The 16350-nt window shown below is 46.8% G+C and overlaps 1 protein-coding gene across 2 annotated transcripts; it reads right to left on the bottom strand.

The window, feature by feature from the left end:
* Window positions 1-1717: 1717 nt before the first annotated feature.
* TM4SF18 (transmembrane 4 L six family member 18) lies at window positions 1718-14944 on the bottom strand. Of its 2 annotated transcripts, none has more exons than XM_053304736.1 (5): window positions 14447-14944; window positions 12003-12092; window positions 9229-9287; window positions 5426-5606; window positions 1718-2129 (listed from the first exon to the last, which is right to left on the bottom strand). In XM_053304736.1, exons 1-5 carry the CDS (start codon window positions 14621-14623, stop codon window positions 2115-2117), a joined length of 522 nt encoding a protein of 173 aa, XP_053160711.1. In that variant the 5' UTR covers window positions 14624-14944; the 3' UTR covers window positions 1718-2114. The 2 variants fall into 2 exon arrangements, with proteins under 2 accessions (XP_053160711.1, XP_053160710.1); XM_053304735.1 differs by having other exon boundaries at window positions 9229-9371; window positions 14447-14902.
* Window positions 14945-16350: the final 1406 nt, after the last annotated feature.

The raw sequence follows: 16350 nt of genomic DNA on the forward strand, positions 1-16350 counted from the left end.
TTGGATCTATGTAAACAAATAAAACAAAAATAAATGTTTCAGGCCATACCTACATCTGATGTGGTCTCCCTGAAAGCATGAATATATGCTTCCCCTCTCTTTATTCAATTGCCTGAAGCTGCTATCTCTCTCCCCAGGAGGGTAGAATTCACTTGTGCTGAAAGTGAGTTGAAAGTGACAACTCTTAGGCTCATTCATACAGGAAGGCTAGTCCTGACAGCCAGTCACAGCTGGAGAGAGGGGAGAGCTTCTTTCCTCAACTCCTACTACAGCAAGTGCAGCCTGCAGTTCAGCATTTGGATGTAACACTGGTGGCTGCAAACCTCAGGTAGGAACAGCAAAACTCACTACAACCCTAGGTTTCAAACTGGAGTTTGGGAAGGGAAACCCAGGGTCACTTTTCTGATGGGACCGCGGTTTCACAAATTTGGACATACAAGGAAGTCAACCTCAAGCGCCTTCACCTCCAGTTTCCCGTTACTTGCAAAAGTGGCCTTAGCCTGTGCTGAAAGTCCAAGGCCACTCACAGTGGTGTGTGCTTGTTACTGATAGTATGCTGGGCAAGCTTCTGACGAACCCAGAAGTGGAGTTAGAGTTAGTGTGGCCCTGTGCTCAGTTTCATGTTTTGACCCCCAGAGGCCCTCTTGGCTGAACCCAACTGAAGTGAGGTACCTAAATAGAGTGAGAACTAAATTTAAAGTGAATTATACATCCCCTGCTAACTGGGCAAAGAGGCACCTTTTACCGTGGTGATTCTCTTTATTTAGCAGGGGGAGAGTAACTGGCCCTATCCACCCCCAGCACAGTACCTCCAGTGACTGTTGCTGGTGTCTAGCTTATGTTTCTCTTTAGATTGTGAGCCCTTTGGGGACAGGGATCCATCTTATTTATTTATATTTCTCTATGTAAGCCACCCTAAGCCATTTTTGGAAGGGTGATATAGAAATTGAATTATTATTATCATTATTATTGTTGTTGTTGTTATTGTTATTATTATTATTATAAGAAGCGAATCCTACACATACACACACGTCCTTTATTCTCCCCACCCCATCCCCACCCCCCACCCTGCCAAGTTAAATCTGGCTTCACTTCAGAGAGTTTCTTCCTCTTGCATAAGACTTTGCACAAGCTAATTCTTAAGACCTCTTCATAGGTCCCTGTACTGCTTCAGGCTGCAACTGACCCTGCAGATGATGCACTGCTTCACCACAGAAAACAAATTATTGGCAGTTCTGCACACTGAAAACTAGATGTCAGGGGGAAGACCAGGCTGGAACCATATTCTCTTATATCTAGTTTGCTCTGTGGATTAAATTGTTTTGTTTAATCATGAGGACCCACCTGCAGTTGGAGACAGACACAGGTCTGCCTCTTCCGTGAGACCTAGGCCAGCCTGTGTTGAAACTGTTCATAACACTAAGGTAAAGTGTGCCGTCAAGTCGGTGTTGGCTCCTGGCAACCGCAGAGCCCTGTGGCTTTTCTTCAGTAGAATGCAGGAGGGGTTTACCATTGCCATCTCCCGCGCAGTATGAGATGATGCCTTTAAGTATCTTCCTGTATCACTGCTGCCCAATATAGGTGTTTCCCATAGTCTGGGAAACATACCAGCAGAGATTCAAACTGGCAACCTCATGCTTGCTAGGCAAGTCATTTCCCCACTGTACCATTAAGTGGCTTTTTTGTTGTTGTTGTTGTTCATAACACTACAACCACATTATTATTATGAAACAAATATTTATTCATATAGCATCTAAGACATGCCTATTGCTTTACAATATCCAAATACAAAAAGGTCCCTGCCCAGGTGGTTCACAATTTAAATAGACAAGAAGCACAAGAGAGAGGAAGAGACGAAGACAAGGATATTAAAAGTGTGGATATTCAAATAATTGTGCACTTGCTTAGAATGGTGTGGAGCATTCTAAGTCACCAGCTGCAAAATACAGGGCAGTTACTTCCTATGAAACACAGAGGAACAAGTGAGTGAGGAAAGGAACCACAGCAAATTGGATAATTGTGTTAATATCATCCCAATACACTGTCAACCAGGTGAAACCAGTGACCAGAGAGATGATGGCATGTTGAGAACTGTGAGTCTTTCCTCTTGATTGTCAGATCAGTGCAGGCTGTGGAGGGTGGTGGGTGGGGAGAAGAAAAAAGGCCAAAGAAAAGTTTATATTAATTCTCATAGTCCCAGAATTAATTACAAGTTCTTAGATTTGTCCCTCATATCCTATGCACCACTGAAGACAAACATGATCTATTCTCAAGCATAGGAATAGGACATGAAAACTCCTATACCTTCACATTACTTAAGATGCGTACCTGCCAACAGGTATTAGCACAGACCAAATAAACCATTAGTCCAGGAGTCGCTTAGCGTTGATGGGAACCACCACTGGCTCCCAGGCCTTGCCATGAAGAACAAACACTGCTCCACACCATCTCACTCAGAAACTGCCCTTCTATCTACAGTTTTTATATAATTCTATTTATTTATTGACTTACATGTCTTAAGTAATGTGAAAGGATAGGAGTTTTCAACCTGTGTCTTACCCCCTGTGCATGATCACTGAATATGTATAGGCAAAATACACACACTCTGTTCTTTTTCCATTAGAATTCTGCATTGTGGCAGGAGGGGAAAAGGTTGATTTTTTGCTTTAGTAATTTTCTCAATGCATACATTGTTGTTGTTGGGTTTCCTATGTCTGCAAGCTGAATGAAAATTCTATTTTGTAGAAAATGAACGTTTGAATTTAATTTTTTGTGGGGGGCGGCATTCTGTTGTACATTAAGAGTATTCAGAAATGAGTAAGTCCAGAATAAAAGGCATTTTTAGGATAACTCTTTTCTTAGGATAACTAGCAGAGCTTTAACTACAAGGAAATTTTGCCCTAAGGCAGGGGTGTCAAACGGCAGCCCTCCAGCTGTTTTGGCCTACAATTTCCATCATCCACAGGAACAGTGGCCAGAAGCCAGGAATTGTGCGAGCTGTAAGCCAAAACCAGCTGGAGGACTGCCGTTTGACACCCCTGCCCTAAGGCAACGCCTATTCAGAGTATTTGAGATCTGACAAACAAATACTAACATTGGTTAATATAACCAAGGAATGGGCCTGAACAGGGGTGGAGCCACCATAGGGTGAACGGGTTAAAAGAACTGGGGCCTCAGTGCTCAGGGGCCGCAGCCACACCCCCTGCGCCAGAGGTCAGATGCAGAGGGAATAGTTTTGCTCACAAACAGGGCCACACGCCCCATTTGCAAGCAAAACCACACGCCCTGCATGTGACGTCAGACGCAGGAGGCGTGGCAGGCGGGGGGGCTGCTGGTGGTCTGAACCAGGGCTGCCACTGGCCTCCCTATACGCCTGGGCCTGAACAAAGGCCCACTCTGTTACAGAGAGCTTGCAGGCATACATGTATTTGGAGACTGTAAATGTTACGCCACAATCCAAGGAGATTATGGTGGGGGGACCCAAGGTGTATTGCTTCCCAACTCAGCAGATACTTTTCTGAGCTTGTTGCTCTCTGTCCAGACCAACTCTAAAACTATTCTGGGTCCCCGCCCTGCACCTCCGCTTTCCCCAGAGTTCCACTAGGCTTTCCTTTTTAAAGTGACAGTATTGTATTAGCAATCAATTCCAACAAAACCTTAACCAGACTAGATCGTATTTCAATTCCTTTCACATACAGACATGGACGCTTTGAAGAGACCAACGCTCTGCTCGGGGAGAGATTCTCTCTTTGTCCCTCAATAGTGACGTAGAGAGACTCAATAGTGACGTGGAGAGAGCGCAAGGGGCCTCTGTCTGCATACAACCCCATCCCAACAGTGTTCACGGCCCCCATCCTGGTGGTGCACACCCACCTCCCCAGTCACCCGCCACCTCCTTCACTTGCTTCCCCACCAACAGAACCAACAGTTTTTAGTTTAGAAAAAAGACGTCTGCGGGGAGACATGATAGAGGTCTATAAAATCATGCATGGTGTGGAGAAAGTGGATAGAGAGAAATTCTTTTCCCTCTCACACAACACTAGAACCAGGGGTCATCCCATGAAATTGATTGCCAGGAGGTCTAGGACCAAGAAACGGAAGTACTTTTTCACACAACGCGTGATCCACTTGTGGAACTCTCTGCCACAGGATGTGGTGACAGCCAACAACCTGGATGGCTTTAAGAGGGGTTTGGATGACTTCATGGAGGAGAGGTCTATCAGTGGCTACTAGGCAGAGGGCTGTGGGTCACCTCCAGCCTCAAGGGCAGGGTGCCTCTGAGTACCAGTTGCAGGGGAGTAATGGCAGGAGAGAGGGCACGCCCTCAACTCCTGTCTGTGGCTTCCAGCGGCATCTGGTGGGCCACTGTGTGAAACAGGATGCTGGACTAGATGGGCCTTGTGCCTGATCCAGCAGGGCTGTTCTTATGTTCTTAGAAGCCAGAAGCAGGAAGTGTGGTGAAGGCAGAGGCAGAGGAGGGGGAGGCAGACCAGTGAGCAAGCAAGCATGAGGTGGCCAGCGGAGGCGGGTGTGAGCGGGTCCACTGGCAGCAGTGGCCAGCCAACTGGATGGCAGCAAGAGGATACAGTTGCAAGAAGGGTAGAGGAATGCAGTCCCAGAGAGCAGAGCGGCCCATGTTCTGGGGACACCCTGGAACACCGATAGCTCCACCTCTGTCTCTCAACCACCAGCAGCATTTCTAGTAAGATTTATAAATCAGTTTGAATATTGGCTTGCCATGCATGTTTTTCTGAGTTGCTCTGTGACCTAAATGCTAACATGTTTTAGGAAAAACATGTATTTTGAACTTTAAAATACTAAGGTACATACAGACGTATAGAATGATAGCATTAAACCAGCATTTTGTTTAGACATAAAATCTTCTCTCCTGGAGTGCACTGAAGGCAAATGGTTTGGTACAGCAGAAGCTGGTTGTGCACAACACTGGTTGCAGACTAGTGACGATACTAATCACCTCTTATCTCCAAATCAGTTTTTCAAAATTGTAAAAGGTTGATTCTGCTATTATTTTCTTATTTAATGGGAGGGAGGGATATAAATTTAGTTTAATAAATGGACATGCTGCATTTTATGAATTTAAAAAGATAGGCCCATCTGCTAAATGCATTGCAGCATTAGAGGAAGCAGAGCTCAAGCGATTTCCTGATTTGTATGAAGGTTTGTGCATATCCTGAGTAGCCTTCTTGTTCCTCTCAAAACAAGATACACAGAGCAGCTGAACAAAGTATCACAACGTATTAATTGGGAAAATTATTATTTTGTACACTGCCTAGAGATGTACATATCAGGCAGTATAGAAATATGATAAACAAACAAACAAACAAATAAATGAAGTGGGAGGGGGAACTGTATAGTCGTGTCATTTTATCTGGTAAGAATGTTGCTTTTTCAATGATTCTGTTACCTGAACAAAGACGGGATAGGTCCCACACAGTATCCTCTTTAACTCCGCAATCACTTTCAGAAAGCAGATCAATATTTGGAGGCCACTAAAAACTATTAGAATAGAAAACAAAACAATGTTCCATTGCACCACCAAAGCAGGTTCAGAACATTGAGACCAGGAAGTGTGATCCAGGAGGTAGCTGTCGGAGAAACAGTCACATGAACAAATTAGAATTGTTTGTGATTGTAAAATAAGCTAAGGTCCTGTTATTCTTTGGCAGAATGAGGACAAATTTCCCACTCAGGATTTCCCTAACCCTGCTTCTCACTCAAGGGCATGTTTTGGGGGGTTAGCAGAATATGCCCCTGCCACCTCCTAACCACCCACCTGTTGCCATGTACCTCGGGCCCCTGTCGCTGATGTCACCCCTGGTGCAAGCCAGCAAGAGCCCCACCCGCCCCCACCTCCACACCCAGGCGTCAGCCTCTTCCTCCTACAGGGCTGCTGCCATTGCCAGCTGTTTGCACAGCACCTGTCCTGCGACTAGGCATCATACAGCATGTGGGGTGGACAGCTGCCTGACCTCTCACTCACTGGTTGCTGTGCTACAAAAACCAACCCCTCCTCTCTTTCTCCCTTATCCCTTCCCTCCAGCATCCAGAGAAGTTTGATGCTGGAGGAAAGGGGAGGCAGTAGAAGATTGAAAGAGCTACGGCACCAACACAGCACTTTCCCACTTTCTCTTCACAGGGCAGAGGAGAGGCCAGCCAATGCAGCTGGAGAAGTGCCAGCTGTCCTCTCCTCTGTGCTGTGCAGAGAGAGCAGATGAGATGAGAGGAGAAGAAAATAATTGCTGTTGTAGCCTTCTCCTCCTTCTCCTTCTCCTTGCCAGCACTTCGCTAGCAGCAACAGAGAAGAGGAACTGGTGGCACCTGGGCCAGCAAACGAGGCGTGGATGGGCTGTGTCATGGCTGGCGCCCACCCAGGATCAGGGCCAGTAAGGGGGCAGGATGGCTTGCTGGCAGTGCCTTGAGCAGTAAGCACCAACAAGCTGGCCGACCATCCCACTCCTAGATCTCATTAATCTCTGCCATTGTCACAAGGAGCAGAGCCAGACCTGCATTTATAAACAGACCTTGTTAGTGGTCCTCAAAACAAACAAAAGCTGGCTTTGGGTGTTTTGAGGGGAGTATCTCCCCTGCAATCCTGGAGCTGCTGTCTGGAAGTGAATAAGGAAAGCTGATGGCAGTGGTGCAGCGAGCTTCCTGGTGGCTGGGGGACAAAGTGCGGCCAGGGGGCCGGGGCTCCATGTTTTTCCTATTGCCATGTCCTGATGTCAGATGCAAGGGGGCAGGGCAATTAGGGGCAGCCATCTCTGCCAACCTAACCCACCCCAGCCTTCCCCCCCCCCATTTCTCACCAGCCCAGTTGGTTGGCGGCGCCCAGCGCCCCGCAGCAAACCATCCGCTCCGGCAGCTCCCCTGGGCAGCTCCGCTAGGCTCAGCAGGCCTGGACCTGGACCAGGCCCTGCCACCACCACTGCCCAATCCGCCTCAGCCTCCACCAAGGCCTCCTCCTCCTCCACCAGGGCTACCATCTTGCCTATATGCCTGAGTGGCCTCCCAGGGAGCGTTGCCAAATGGCTGCGGATGCAGTGCAGCCGCACGTCAGCATGTGCACAGGGAGAGGGGCGGAGGTGGCCTTCAGGGAGCATCTGCACATTGCCTCCCCTGCAGAAAAGCGCAGCGCCGGCACTTGGCTGGATCAAGGACGATTGGATTTCCTCGGACGTTCTGAGGTGGAACGTGGCAGTGGATTGCACCCCGAGCATTGGAGAGCTTTGGGGGGCCCCTAACCCTCTGGACCTGGGGACAATTGCCCCCCCTTGTCCAGTGGATGCTACGCCCCTGGCTGATGGCCATTAGGGGTCCCTCTTGCTGATGATTGGGCCTCCTCATGTCAGGGGCGGTGAGCAGGTTTTGTTCCACCAGAGTGTGGTCTCATAGAAAACTGCTTTACCCAGGGGTGTAGCAAGGGGAGCGGAGGCCTGTGCTCCCATATGGGCAGCCTCTCCATTCACAGGGTTCCCCTGTGTGGCAGATGCACTCACGTTCATTCACCCCCCACTCACCTGGCTTCCCCCTTCCTCCGTTTTTCTGATGGAAAAAGGATGAGTGGAGGGCAAGCAGCCAAAGGAAGGGGCTGGCGGTGTACACCCCTGCTGGCCAGGCTCTGCCCATCCTCCTTCCACCAGCTGGGCTCCTGGCTGATGGGAGGAGGTTGGGGGAAGCCAGGTGAGGGTGTCCATGCACATCTTCCCTCCATCAGCCGAGACTCAAGCCCAGCTGATGGGAGGAGGGAGGAGGATAGGAGGAGGATGCTGGGCACGCCCGCCAGCTGCCTCCTTCAGCTACTTGCCCTGCTCTGAATGGGACGCATGGAGGGGAAATGGCTGAAGGAGGCTGCCGGTGACTGCAGATGGCTGTTGTTTCCAGTGATGGCAGGAGCCATCAGGAGCCAGGGGACGTGAGGAGCTCAGCAGTCCTCCTGGAGGCTCGGCAGCTCCCACAAGCCGAGCAAGAACCCATCTGCTCTATTATAGCTCTTTCCCTGGCTTTCCCTTTCCCTCATACGAGTGAAGTAGCCACTCGGTTATATGGGCAGAAGTACATAAGGAGATGTAGCTCCTGATGGCACCAATTCTTAGCACCAGCAACCTTATTGACCACTAGCTGGAGGGCTACAGGCCACCTCCAGCCTCAAAGGCAGGATGCCTCTGAGTACCAGTTGCAGGGGAGTAGTAGCAGGAGAGAGGGCATGCCCTCAACTCCTGCCTGTGGGCTTCTCAGAGGCATCTGGTGGGCCACTGTGTGAAACAGGATGCTGGACTAGATGGGCCTTGGGCCTGATCCAGCAGGGCTGTTCTTATGTTTTCCCCTTATTTACTTTTTTTCCTATTAAAAAAAAAAGTCCCAGATGCATGAGGCACTGAGGACCAAACAAGAGAATGATTATGTGAATTGGGGGTCTGCCTGTGTTTAGGGGTGGCCCAAAGTACTTTGGCACCTCAGGCAAGGAGCCAAATGCTGCCTTGTTGCATGACCTGGTGGGGGCCAACACCCTTTCAAAATTCACCCTTGCAAGCTGTGAAAATGGCCCTGGGGGGCAGAGAAGAGGGAAGGTTGCCCACAGCCTCCTCTTTTCTCCTTGTGCTTCTTGCAAGGGTCAGATCAGTCCCCAAAAACTGCTCCAATGGTAGTAACAGGAGGCATTTTGCCACCCTGCTAGCACCTCAGTAATCCGCCTCACCTTGTTTCATGAAAGGGCCATCCTTGCCTGTGTGTTTGTTTCCTGATACCTACGTAAATAACAGCCACAGTGTGCATCAATCCAGACCCAAATCATGGCAAGGAAGGGGGGTTAGTCCATTTTCCGCCACCCAATCTAGATTCTCCTCTCTGCCCCATGGCCATTGGCCACAGGATGAAAGCTCATATTTGTGGCAATGAGGTAAAAGGTAAAGTATGCTGTCGAGTCAATTTCCACTCCTGGCGCCCACAGAGCCATGTGATTTTCTTTAGTAGAATACAGGAGGAGTTTACCTTTGCCTTCTCCCATGCAATATGAGATGATGCCTTTCAGCATCCTATACCTCTGCTTCCTGATATAGGTGTTTATACCAGCGGGGATTCAAACCGGTAACCTCTGACTTGCTAGTCAAGTCATTTCCTAGCTCCTCCACTTAAGATGGTGGCAATGAGAGCAATGTCTAAATAGGTCTCCCAACATTTATCCCTGTAGACAGCAATGCTGTTCCTTACCTGCCTGCAGTGTCTTGGAAAATATATTCCCAGCCATCTGGAGTTTTGCAGAATGGGCCCTGCACCAAGCCCAAAGTAGATATGATCAGACTGTATCCAGAGAAAGCAATCCCAAGCAAGGCAAGTACAACTGAGATGAAACTCTGCATTAAAGGGAGCACAGCATTATCTTTCTGCGGGTGCAGGAAGTTCATCAATCAGTCATGTCAGAGAAGTAGAGTTGCTATGCCCCATGGAATCTTGGGTTTCAACCGGATTTTAAGCATCTCACCCAGATTGCTTAGCCCAACCAGATTCACCCAGATTTCAGCTTTCTTTTCCCCCCCTCCCCCCCCCTTTTAAGCTAAGCTCTAGCCCTTGTGGAAGCAGAATTATGGAGCAAAACATGCGGTCACTATTCTGCTCAAAAATTATTTTCAAGCCAATTTACATAATATGCAAATTAGGCACCTGGATTTGGAAAGCCAGGATATGGCAACCCTACAGAGAAGTGAATACTGCTACCTGGTCAACTGTTCCTCAGCAGTGTTCCATCTCATTTTTTTTAAATCTGTGTGCAAAAAGAGATTTGTTCTGGGTGGCAGTATGGAGGCAGTATGTGCACATGTGCATTCAGAATGGGGACTTCCTGATTCAACCTGAGCGGGGTCTAAAATTAACTGAGCGGACATAAAAATGTGTGCACATGAACATGTGCACACCTTAGAAGAAACACTGTTCCTCAGGTATATGACTGGCCTTACTCAGCAGAGAAAGTATTCAGTAACTGAACAGCCAGAGATGAAGAAAATAAAAACAAAAGTAATAACATTTCCCTCTAACTAGATTTGACTGGCAATAATATTTCTGTCTTGGAACAGTGAGAGAGAAGAAAGCCCATACTGATCAGGAAAAACTCTTCCAGGGTGTTTTCTGGGCTATGAGATTTGCAGCGGGTAATATGTTGCAAACTGTGATGGAATAGTGCAACGGTTTCGAAAAGAGAGTAAAGGGTTGTTTGATGCATCGTAAGCTGGTGGCCATTCATATTTTCTGTCTGCTGCAATGTATTTTCCAGGCAAGAGTGTCCATATTCTCATTGAAATGTTTTTATCTGCCCCTCCTCCTGCTCCATTTGGGCCAGTGGAGTCATGGAGTGTGTGTGACGTGATGACCTTTAAATATATATTCTGTGTGTGTGTGTGTGTCTGTGTGTGTGTGTGTGTGTGTATATACACATATAAAATTTCTTGGCTGCCTTGCACTAATCCACCAGTGGGGGGAAATGCCATCCAGAACAAAACCTTTCATCGTTGCATCCTTGCGCAAGTGATTCCTGGAATATTTTTAAAATATATATATATATTAAATGGTGCACCCAGGTGGGCGCTCTCTTCCATGGCTGGGGCTGCTGGGGGCAGCCGTAGTAGCAGCAGCAGCCTCTGCCACTTCTCCTCGGTTAGTGCCCCAGGCAGATCCTCACTAGGGCCGGGGAGCCTTGCGGAGGCGGTGGAGTGCCTTTCTCCTCTCCGCCATCGCCCTCGCTTCTTCCCTCCTGCCAGGCCTTCTCCTGAGGAGGGAGGATGGTGGTGGCACACCTCCAGAGAAATAGATAGATAAATAAATACATAGGAGGGAAGAGGTGGAGGGGAGGGGCGTCACCTCCAGTGAGGGCTGTGGGATTGCACAGAAGTAAATGAATCATGATTCAGTTCAATGGGCTTCCTTTTAAGTAAGTGACTGTTCTCTCTCCCTGTCCTTTGCCTTGTAGTAAACAAGTGGGATTGTACAAAAGTGAATGATTTAGTTCATTGGGCTTCCTCTTCAGTAAAAAGTTCACAGGAAAGGGTTGGAGTCAGAAATCTGCTCAGCTGCTCTCCCCTCTCCTTCTGTGTTGAAATGCTCAAGTTATATTGGAAGCAAGTGGAGGAGGGAAGAGTGTGGTTGGGATCTGTGGGGAGGAAAGGAGGGGGAAAGCGATTTCTCTCTGCCAGTTTCTCTCCCCAATGGCAAGGGGGCAGAGGAAGCAAGCATGGGCAGGGGAGGGGGAGGGAACTGTCCACACTGCCACATGCTGCAACAGATAAAATGGAGGATAAGGCTCCCTATAATGGAAAAATAGAACTACTTTCCTGCAGCATATTTACAACAATGTAGGGCAAAAATGCGTCGTTAACATTCAAATCAAGGCATGAGAAATATGAACAGCACCCTGCTGACAACGCAGAGACACGGAAGTGGAAACACGGGCAATATGGAGGGGCACTTAGCAGATACATTGCGAGTGCGTTGCAGCGTGTAATCTGGAAAACACCCTGGGGAACAAAGTAGTGGAGCATGGGCTTTGTTGGCCTTTGGAAACAGGCACTACTGAGCATTTGGCTCTCAAGAATTCTGCTTAGGTGGCTCTTCATTTGTTTGTTTAGGGATGTACATGAGCATTGCTCATGTACATCCTTCCTATGGTTGTTTACTCTCTCAGATTGTGATTCACTGTCTTCAGCTGGGATCCTAGAACAGGAAGACATTGGCAGGGTTCCCAAAGTTTCTATCTTGATATTGGTAGATTGCAGAAAAGTTAAAGAAATGTTTCCAACAGCAAAAGTAGCCATTCTTCCTGTTTTTCCCCCCAGAGGAACTGTAGAAGTTAGAAGTAGAGTTTCTTTTCTTTTCTTTTCAACTCTTCAATACAGAGCGAGGAAGGAAGCAACAGTAGAGGTCAAGACTCAAAGGGGAAGGGAGGCTTTCAGCAAGAATGTCATGTATGCAAGCAAAATACTTACGCAGATACTCACCCTGTATGTTTTGGTACAGCTCTCACTCTGGCAGCACTGATGGAAGGCATCTCGGTCCAATATTATTAAAAATGCTGCCAGCATAAGCATCTGGAAAGGAAGGAGTGGAAATTACAGAGGATGTAGTGTCTGATGATGTTTAGGGCTTATTGAATCATACCTTTGCAAAGTGATTAGCGCCATACACACAAGCAGCAGGAGGCAGCTAACAGGCATGTAACCCAGGTTTGCAGATATGTGTGAACCCACATGTGGAGATGGCTGCCGGAGGCCATCTTGGTCATAGAATCGTTCAGCCAGAGGGTCCTGTCAGAAGAGAGTTGCTGCTGTACTGCAGGATGCCTTGCTATTGTGCATGCAGTATATTGTGGGATATTCTGGACAACCCAGCTCTGGTTTCTCCACACCGGAGTGCATGTGTGCCTGATCGTCTGGGGGCTGAATGAGTCTAAGGGAGGATGTGTGAGGATTGGAGTTGAGACTCTTCTCTCCCCAAACCACCTCCAGATGATTGGGTGAAAGGCCTTATTAAGTAACACTGAACACCTGTATTGCATCAAATCATATTCAAAGCACTGGGTAAAGGCATGTCAAAAGCATTATTCATAAATGATGCAGAGAAAAAGTGCACATGATTAATTGAAAATTTCACATACATAAACACACGGTTTATATGCAAATAATTATTGTCTCATGTTCATAGTTAAGAACATAAGAACAGCCCTGCTGGATCAGGCCCAAGGCCTATAGTCTAGCATCCTGTCTCACACTGTGGCCCTGATGCCTCTGGGAAGCCCACAGGCAAGAGATGAAGTTGTGCCCTCTTTCCTGTAGAGGTATCTTGCCTTTGAGGTTGGAGTTGGCCTATAGCCCTCAGATTTGCAGCCATTGATAGACCTGTCCTCCATGAATTTGTCTAAGCCCCTCTTAAAGCCATCCAGATTGGTGGCTGTCACTACTCTCATACAGACAGCAACACAAGGGTACTCTTTGCAATGCAAAGATATGTTCTCCAATAACTTTCCAAGAGCAGATATTCTAATTTGGCTGGGGTTTACAAATGATATATCTAATTTATTGCAATTGTTGATTTGGGGAGGGACGGTATTTTAAAAAAAAGTTTAACTCAAAAAAGATGGCTGACATAAAGAGCAAGGATATGTGTAGTGAAAAAAACTAAGGAAGCCCATTTGGGTAAGATCTTCTTGTGTACATTTGAGCACTATAGTTTGGGGCTTGAAGATACAGATTTTACTTTTGTAGTTATAATTTATATTCCAAGCAGTATCCTATCTGTGCTGGTTCCTGGACCTGAAGTTCCTGGTAGTCAACAGAATATTCTATAGAACTCTAGTAGGGAGGGGGTCCGCACATTTTGAAAAAGTGCGTTGCATTCATAATTTTTCTCTGCACTGTTTTTATCATAACGCTTGGGGATTAGTGCTGGAACCTGTTTCAATGCCCAGGCTCAGCAACATATGGAGTAATAGTATAGTAAAGAAATGCCCGTGCATGTGCCGAGTGCCTTTCCCACAAAACTGGGTATAATTAACTACCCGCATACAATTCTGAATTAGAGATAAGTGGCATTCTCAGTTTTGAAGTTAGGCACTAGCATCCAAAAGGTGCACCTGCATTGTATGGTATATGGTATGGTATCTTTGTAAACCGCCCTGAGCCATTTTTGGAAGGGCGGTATAGAAATTGAATTATTTTTATTATTATTATTATTATTATTATTATTATTATTTTAATAGTACATAGCATATTCTGCTACAATATCAACACTGGGAACAATCCAGAAGTTAGTTGCAATGAAGTCTCATTGAAATCAATGAGTCTTAGAAGTCAATTCCGTGGAGTCCATGTTTTCATATAAACTATCTTGCCTTCAGTAACTCAAATTATAGTGATTGGAGCCACTTGGAGGGTTTCTTCAAAAGAAATTGATGAGTTGGTTTGTTTTTAGAAACAAGTCAATAAAACTGTTTCAGTTTTAGTTGATGTGGGACTAAGTTCTAAGGAACCATCACTGAATTATGTTCACTCTTTGTACTTGGACATGTACACATTAGGGAGAATTATCATTACTCCAAGCCCACATTAGAGAGCAAATCAACCATACCAGTTAAGATCACAGTCTAAACTACTCTAGAGTAAGTGCTTTTGAAAGGCAGCCTTGGACTAATTGGGGGTGGGTGGGGAATACAGGTGGTAAACAAGCCAACATTAAAAAGACTAATCGCTATGAAAGTTTTAAAATTAGAGTTGACTGGTACTTTTAATGTCAAGAGGCAGGTCCACCTACTGCCTCTAAAATAAAACTATTCTTTGTTTCTTTCCATCCCCCCCTCTTCCTCATGCTACAAGATCAAAGAGTTCACACCTTGCTGCAGGGATAATAAGAGAAACATTCAGTAAGAAACCACAGAAGCCACACTTACCATAATACCAGAGAAGCAGATCCCTTCAAAATACCACACATAGTTGGTGAGATGGTTGCTGGAGGCGTAAAAAGTTTTTCCATCAGGAAAATAGAGCAGGATGTTCACAACAATACTCCAAAGTGCAAGGGGTATTAAGAGGCAACTCAGACAGCCTCCGCACTCTTGTAACCCCATCTCAAAAGGAGCAAAGAAGGTGACGGCTGGGCTGGGTCTTTTTTCAGGTGATCAGATACTACTTTCCTCGTTCAGACTGAGTCATTTTGCATTTACACAGGAACCGGTTGCTGGGATATGGTTCTGGTCAAACAAGCCCAATGCTGAGTAAAGGCTTTGCTGCTTGACGAACAATAGACACATTCTGCTGGCTGGGCTGGAGTTCTTGTCTTATCCTTGAAGTGATGGTGGGGGCTGTTGCTCCTCTGAGGAACATTCCCTCAGTCTAAAGGGAATTCCTTGCCGGGTCTGCTCAGTCCTCATTCAGGCTTAGGAAGAGAATATTTATTTAAAAGGAAAAACAGGGCCAGGGATAGTCACTGGGTGTCTTGTGCCTTCCTCAGCAATGTGCGATTTGTTCTGTGCATAAGCCAGAGGTGCCAAGCTCAGAGGCAACCCAAGGTATGGCAGCGCTCCTTGAAGCAAGGTGCCAATGCTGCCCATGTTCTTGGTGGAGGCCAGCTGGCCCCCTTTCCAAACCTACCCTTGCAAACTTTGAAAGTGGCACAGGAAAGCTGCCAGCAGCCTCCTTTTTCTCCTGGTACCTTTTGCAATCTGTGAGGAGAGGCAATCCTGCAAAGCTCACAAGGATTGGGATCCATCACAGCGGTGTAGCTAAAATTGAGCAGATGGGTTCAAAGAGCCCAGGCCCCCCAGCTCCCGAGGTCCCCCAGCTCCACCCATACCTTCCCCCCCCATTATCTCCCTCACTCTGAGGTGTCACCTGGGAGAGGGGTGATCACAGGCCCCTTCTCCCCTAGCTACTATGCCCCTGATCAGTCCTAAAGAGCTGCTCCAGTGATGGTGGGCATCTTGCTGCCCTGATGGTGTCCTAATAATCTACCTGAGGCATCTGCCTCACCTTGCTTCATGAAAGGGTCACCTCTAGCCAACCTCTGGATCAGAAGTGGAGCTTACATGGAAGCCACGCCATCTGATGTGCCAAAGACTGGATCAGGTGAGATGAAGAGCAATCTAATCCAACCTCACCTTTATGAGGATGCTGTGATGTGAGGATGAGGTTGAAGTTGGTTCCTAGTTTCCAACTCATGATTTGAGGTGGTTGGTGCAAGGCTTATTTTGTAGTGCAAAATGTCCAGTTTTTTATTCTTTAGTCTAGCCTGGAGACACCATGTTTTAAAGTGTGTTGCGCAAAAACAGCTCTGCTAACTGAGCAACAGGTATCTTCTAAGTGGTGGTTATCTTTATTTTTACAAGGGAGAGAGCAACTCTACAACAACAACCACAAATATTTATATACTGCTTTTCAACAAAAGTTTCCAAAGCGGTTTACACAGAGAAATAATACATAAATTCAGTAAGTAAATTCAGTAAGTAAATTCAATAATACATAAATAAGATGGATCCCTGTCCTCAAAGGGCTCACAATCTAAAAAGAAACATAAGACAGACACCAGCGACAGTGACTGGAGGTACTGTGCTGGGGTTGGATAGGGCCAGTTACTCTCCCCCTGCTAAATAAAGAGAATCACCATGGTAAAAAGGTGCCTCTTTGCCAAGTTAGCAGAGGACTGCAGAGAGCAACTCTCATGCTGGTGTCTATAGTATGATTGTAAACTCTTGTAGGGACAGGGAACCATCTTCTTTATTTAGTATTTATTTTTCATTGTAAACCACTTTAGAAACTTCTGTTGAAAAGTGGTATATAAATAGCAGCAGCAGTTCTT

Source organism: Hemicordylus capensis, chromosome 3 (genome assembly GCF_027244095.1).
Source record: "Hemicordylus capensis ecotype Gifberg chromosome 3, rHemCap1.1.pri, whole genome shotgun sequence".
Taxonomy (NCBI): Eukaryota; Metazoa; Chordata; class Lepidosauria; order Squamata; family Cordylidae; genus Hemicordylus; species Hemicordylus capensis.

Coding starts and splice junctions, on each gene's coding strand:
- TM4SF18 (XM_053304735.1), bottom strand. CDS start 14,623: ATGGGGTTACAAGAGTGCGGAGGCTGTCTGAGTTGCCTCTTAATACCC. Junction 12,093..14,446: donor TCTGCTTCTCTGGTATTATG/GTAAGTGTGGCT, acceptor CTTCCTTTCCAG/ATGCTTATGCTGGCAGCATT. Junction 9,372..12,002: donor GCTGTACCAAAACATACAGG/GTGAGTATCTGC, acceptor CCTTTAATGCAG/AGTTTCATCTCAGTTGTACT.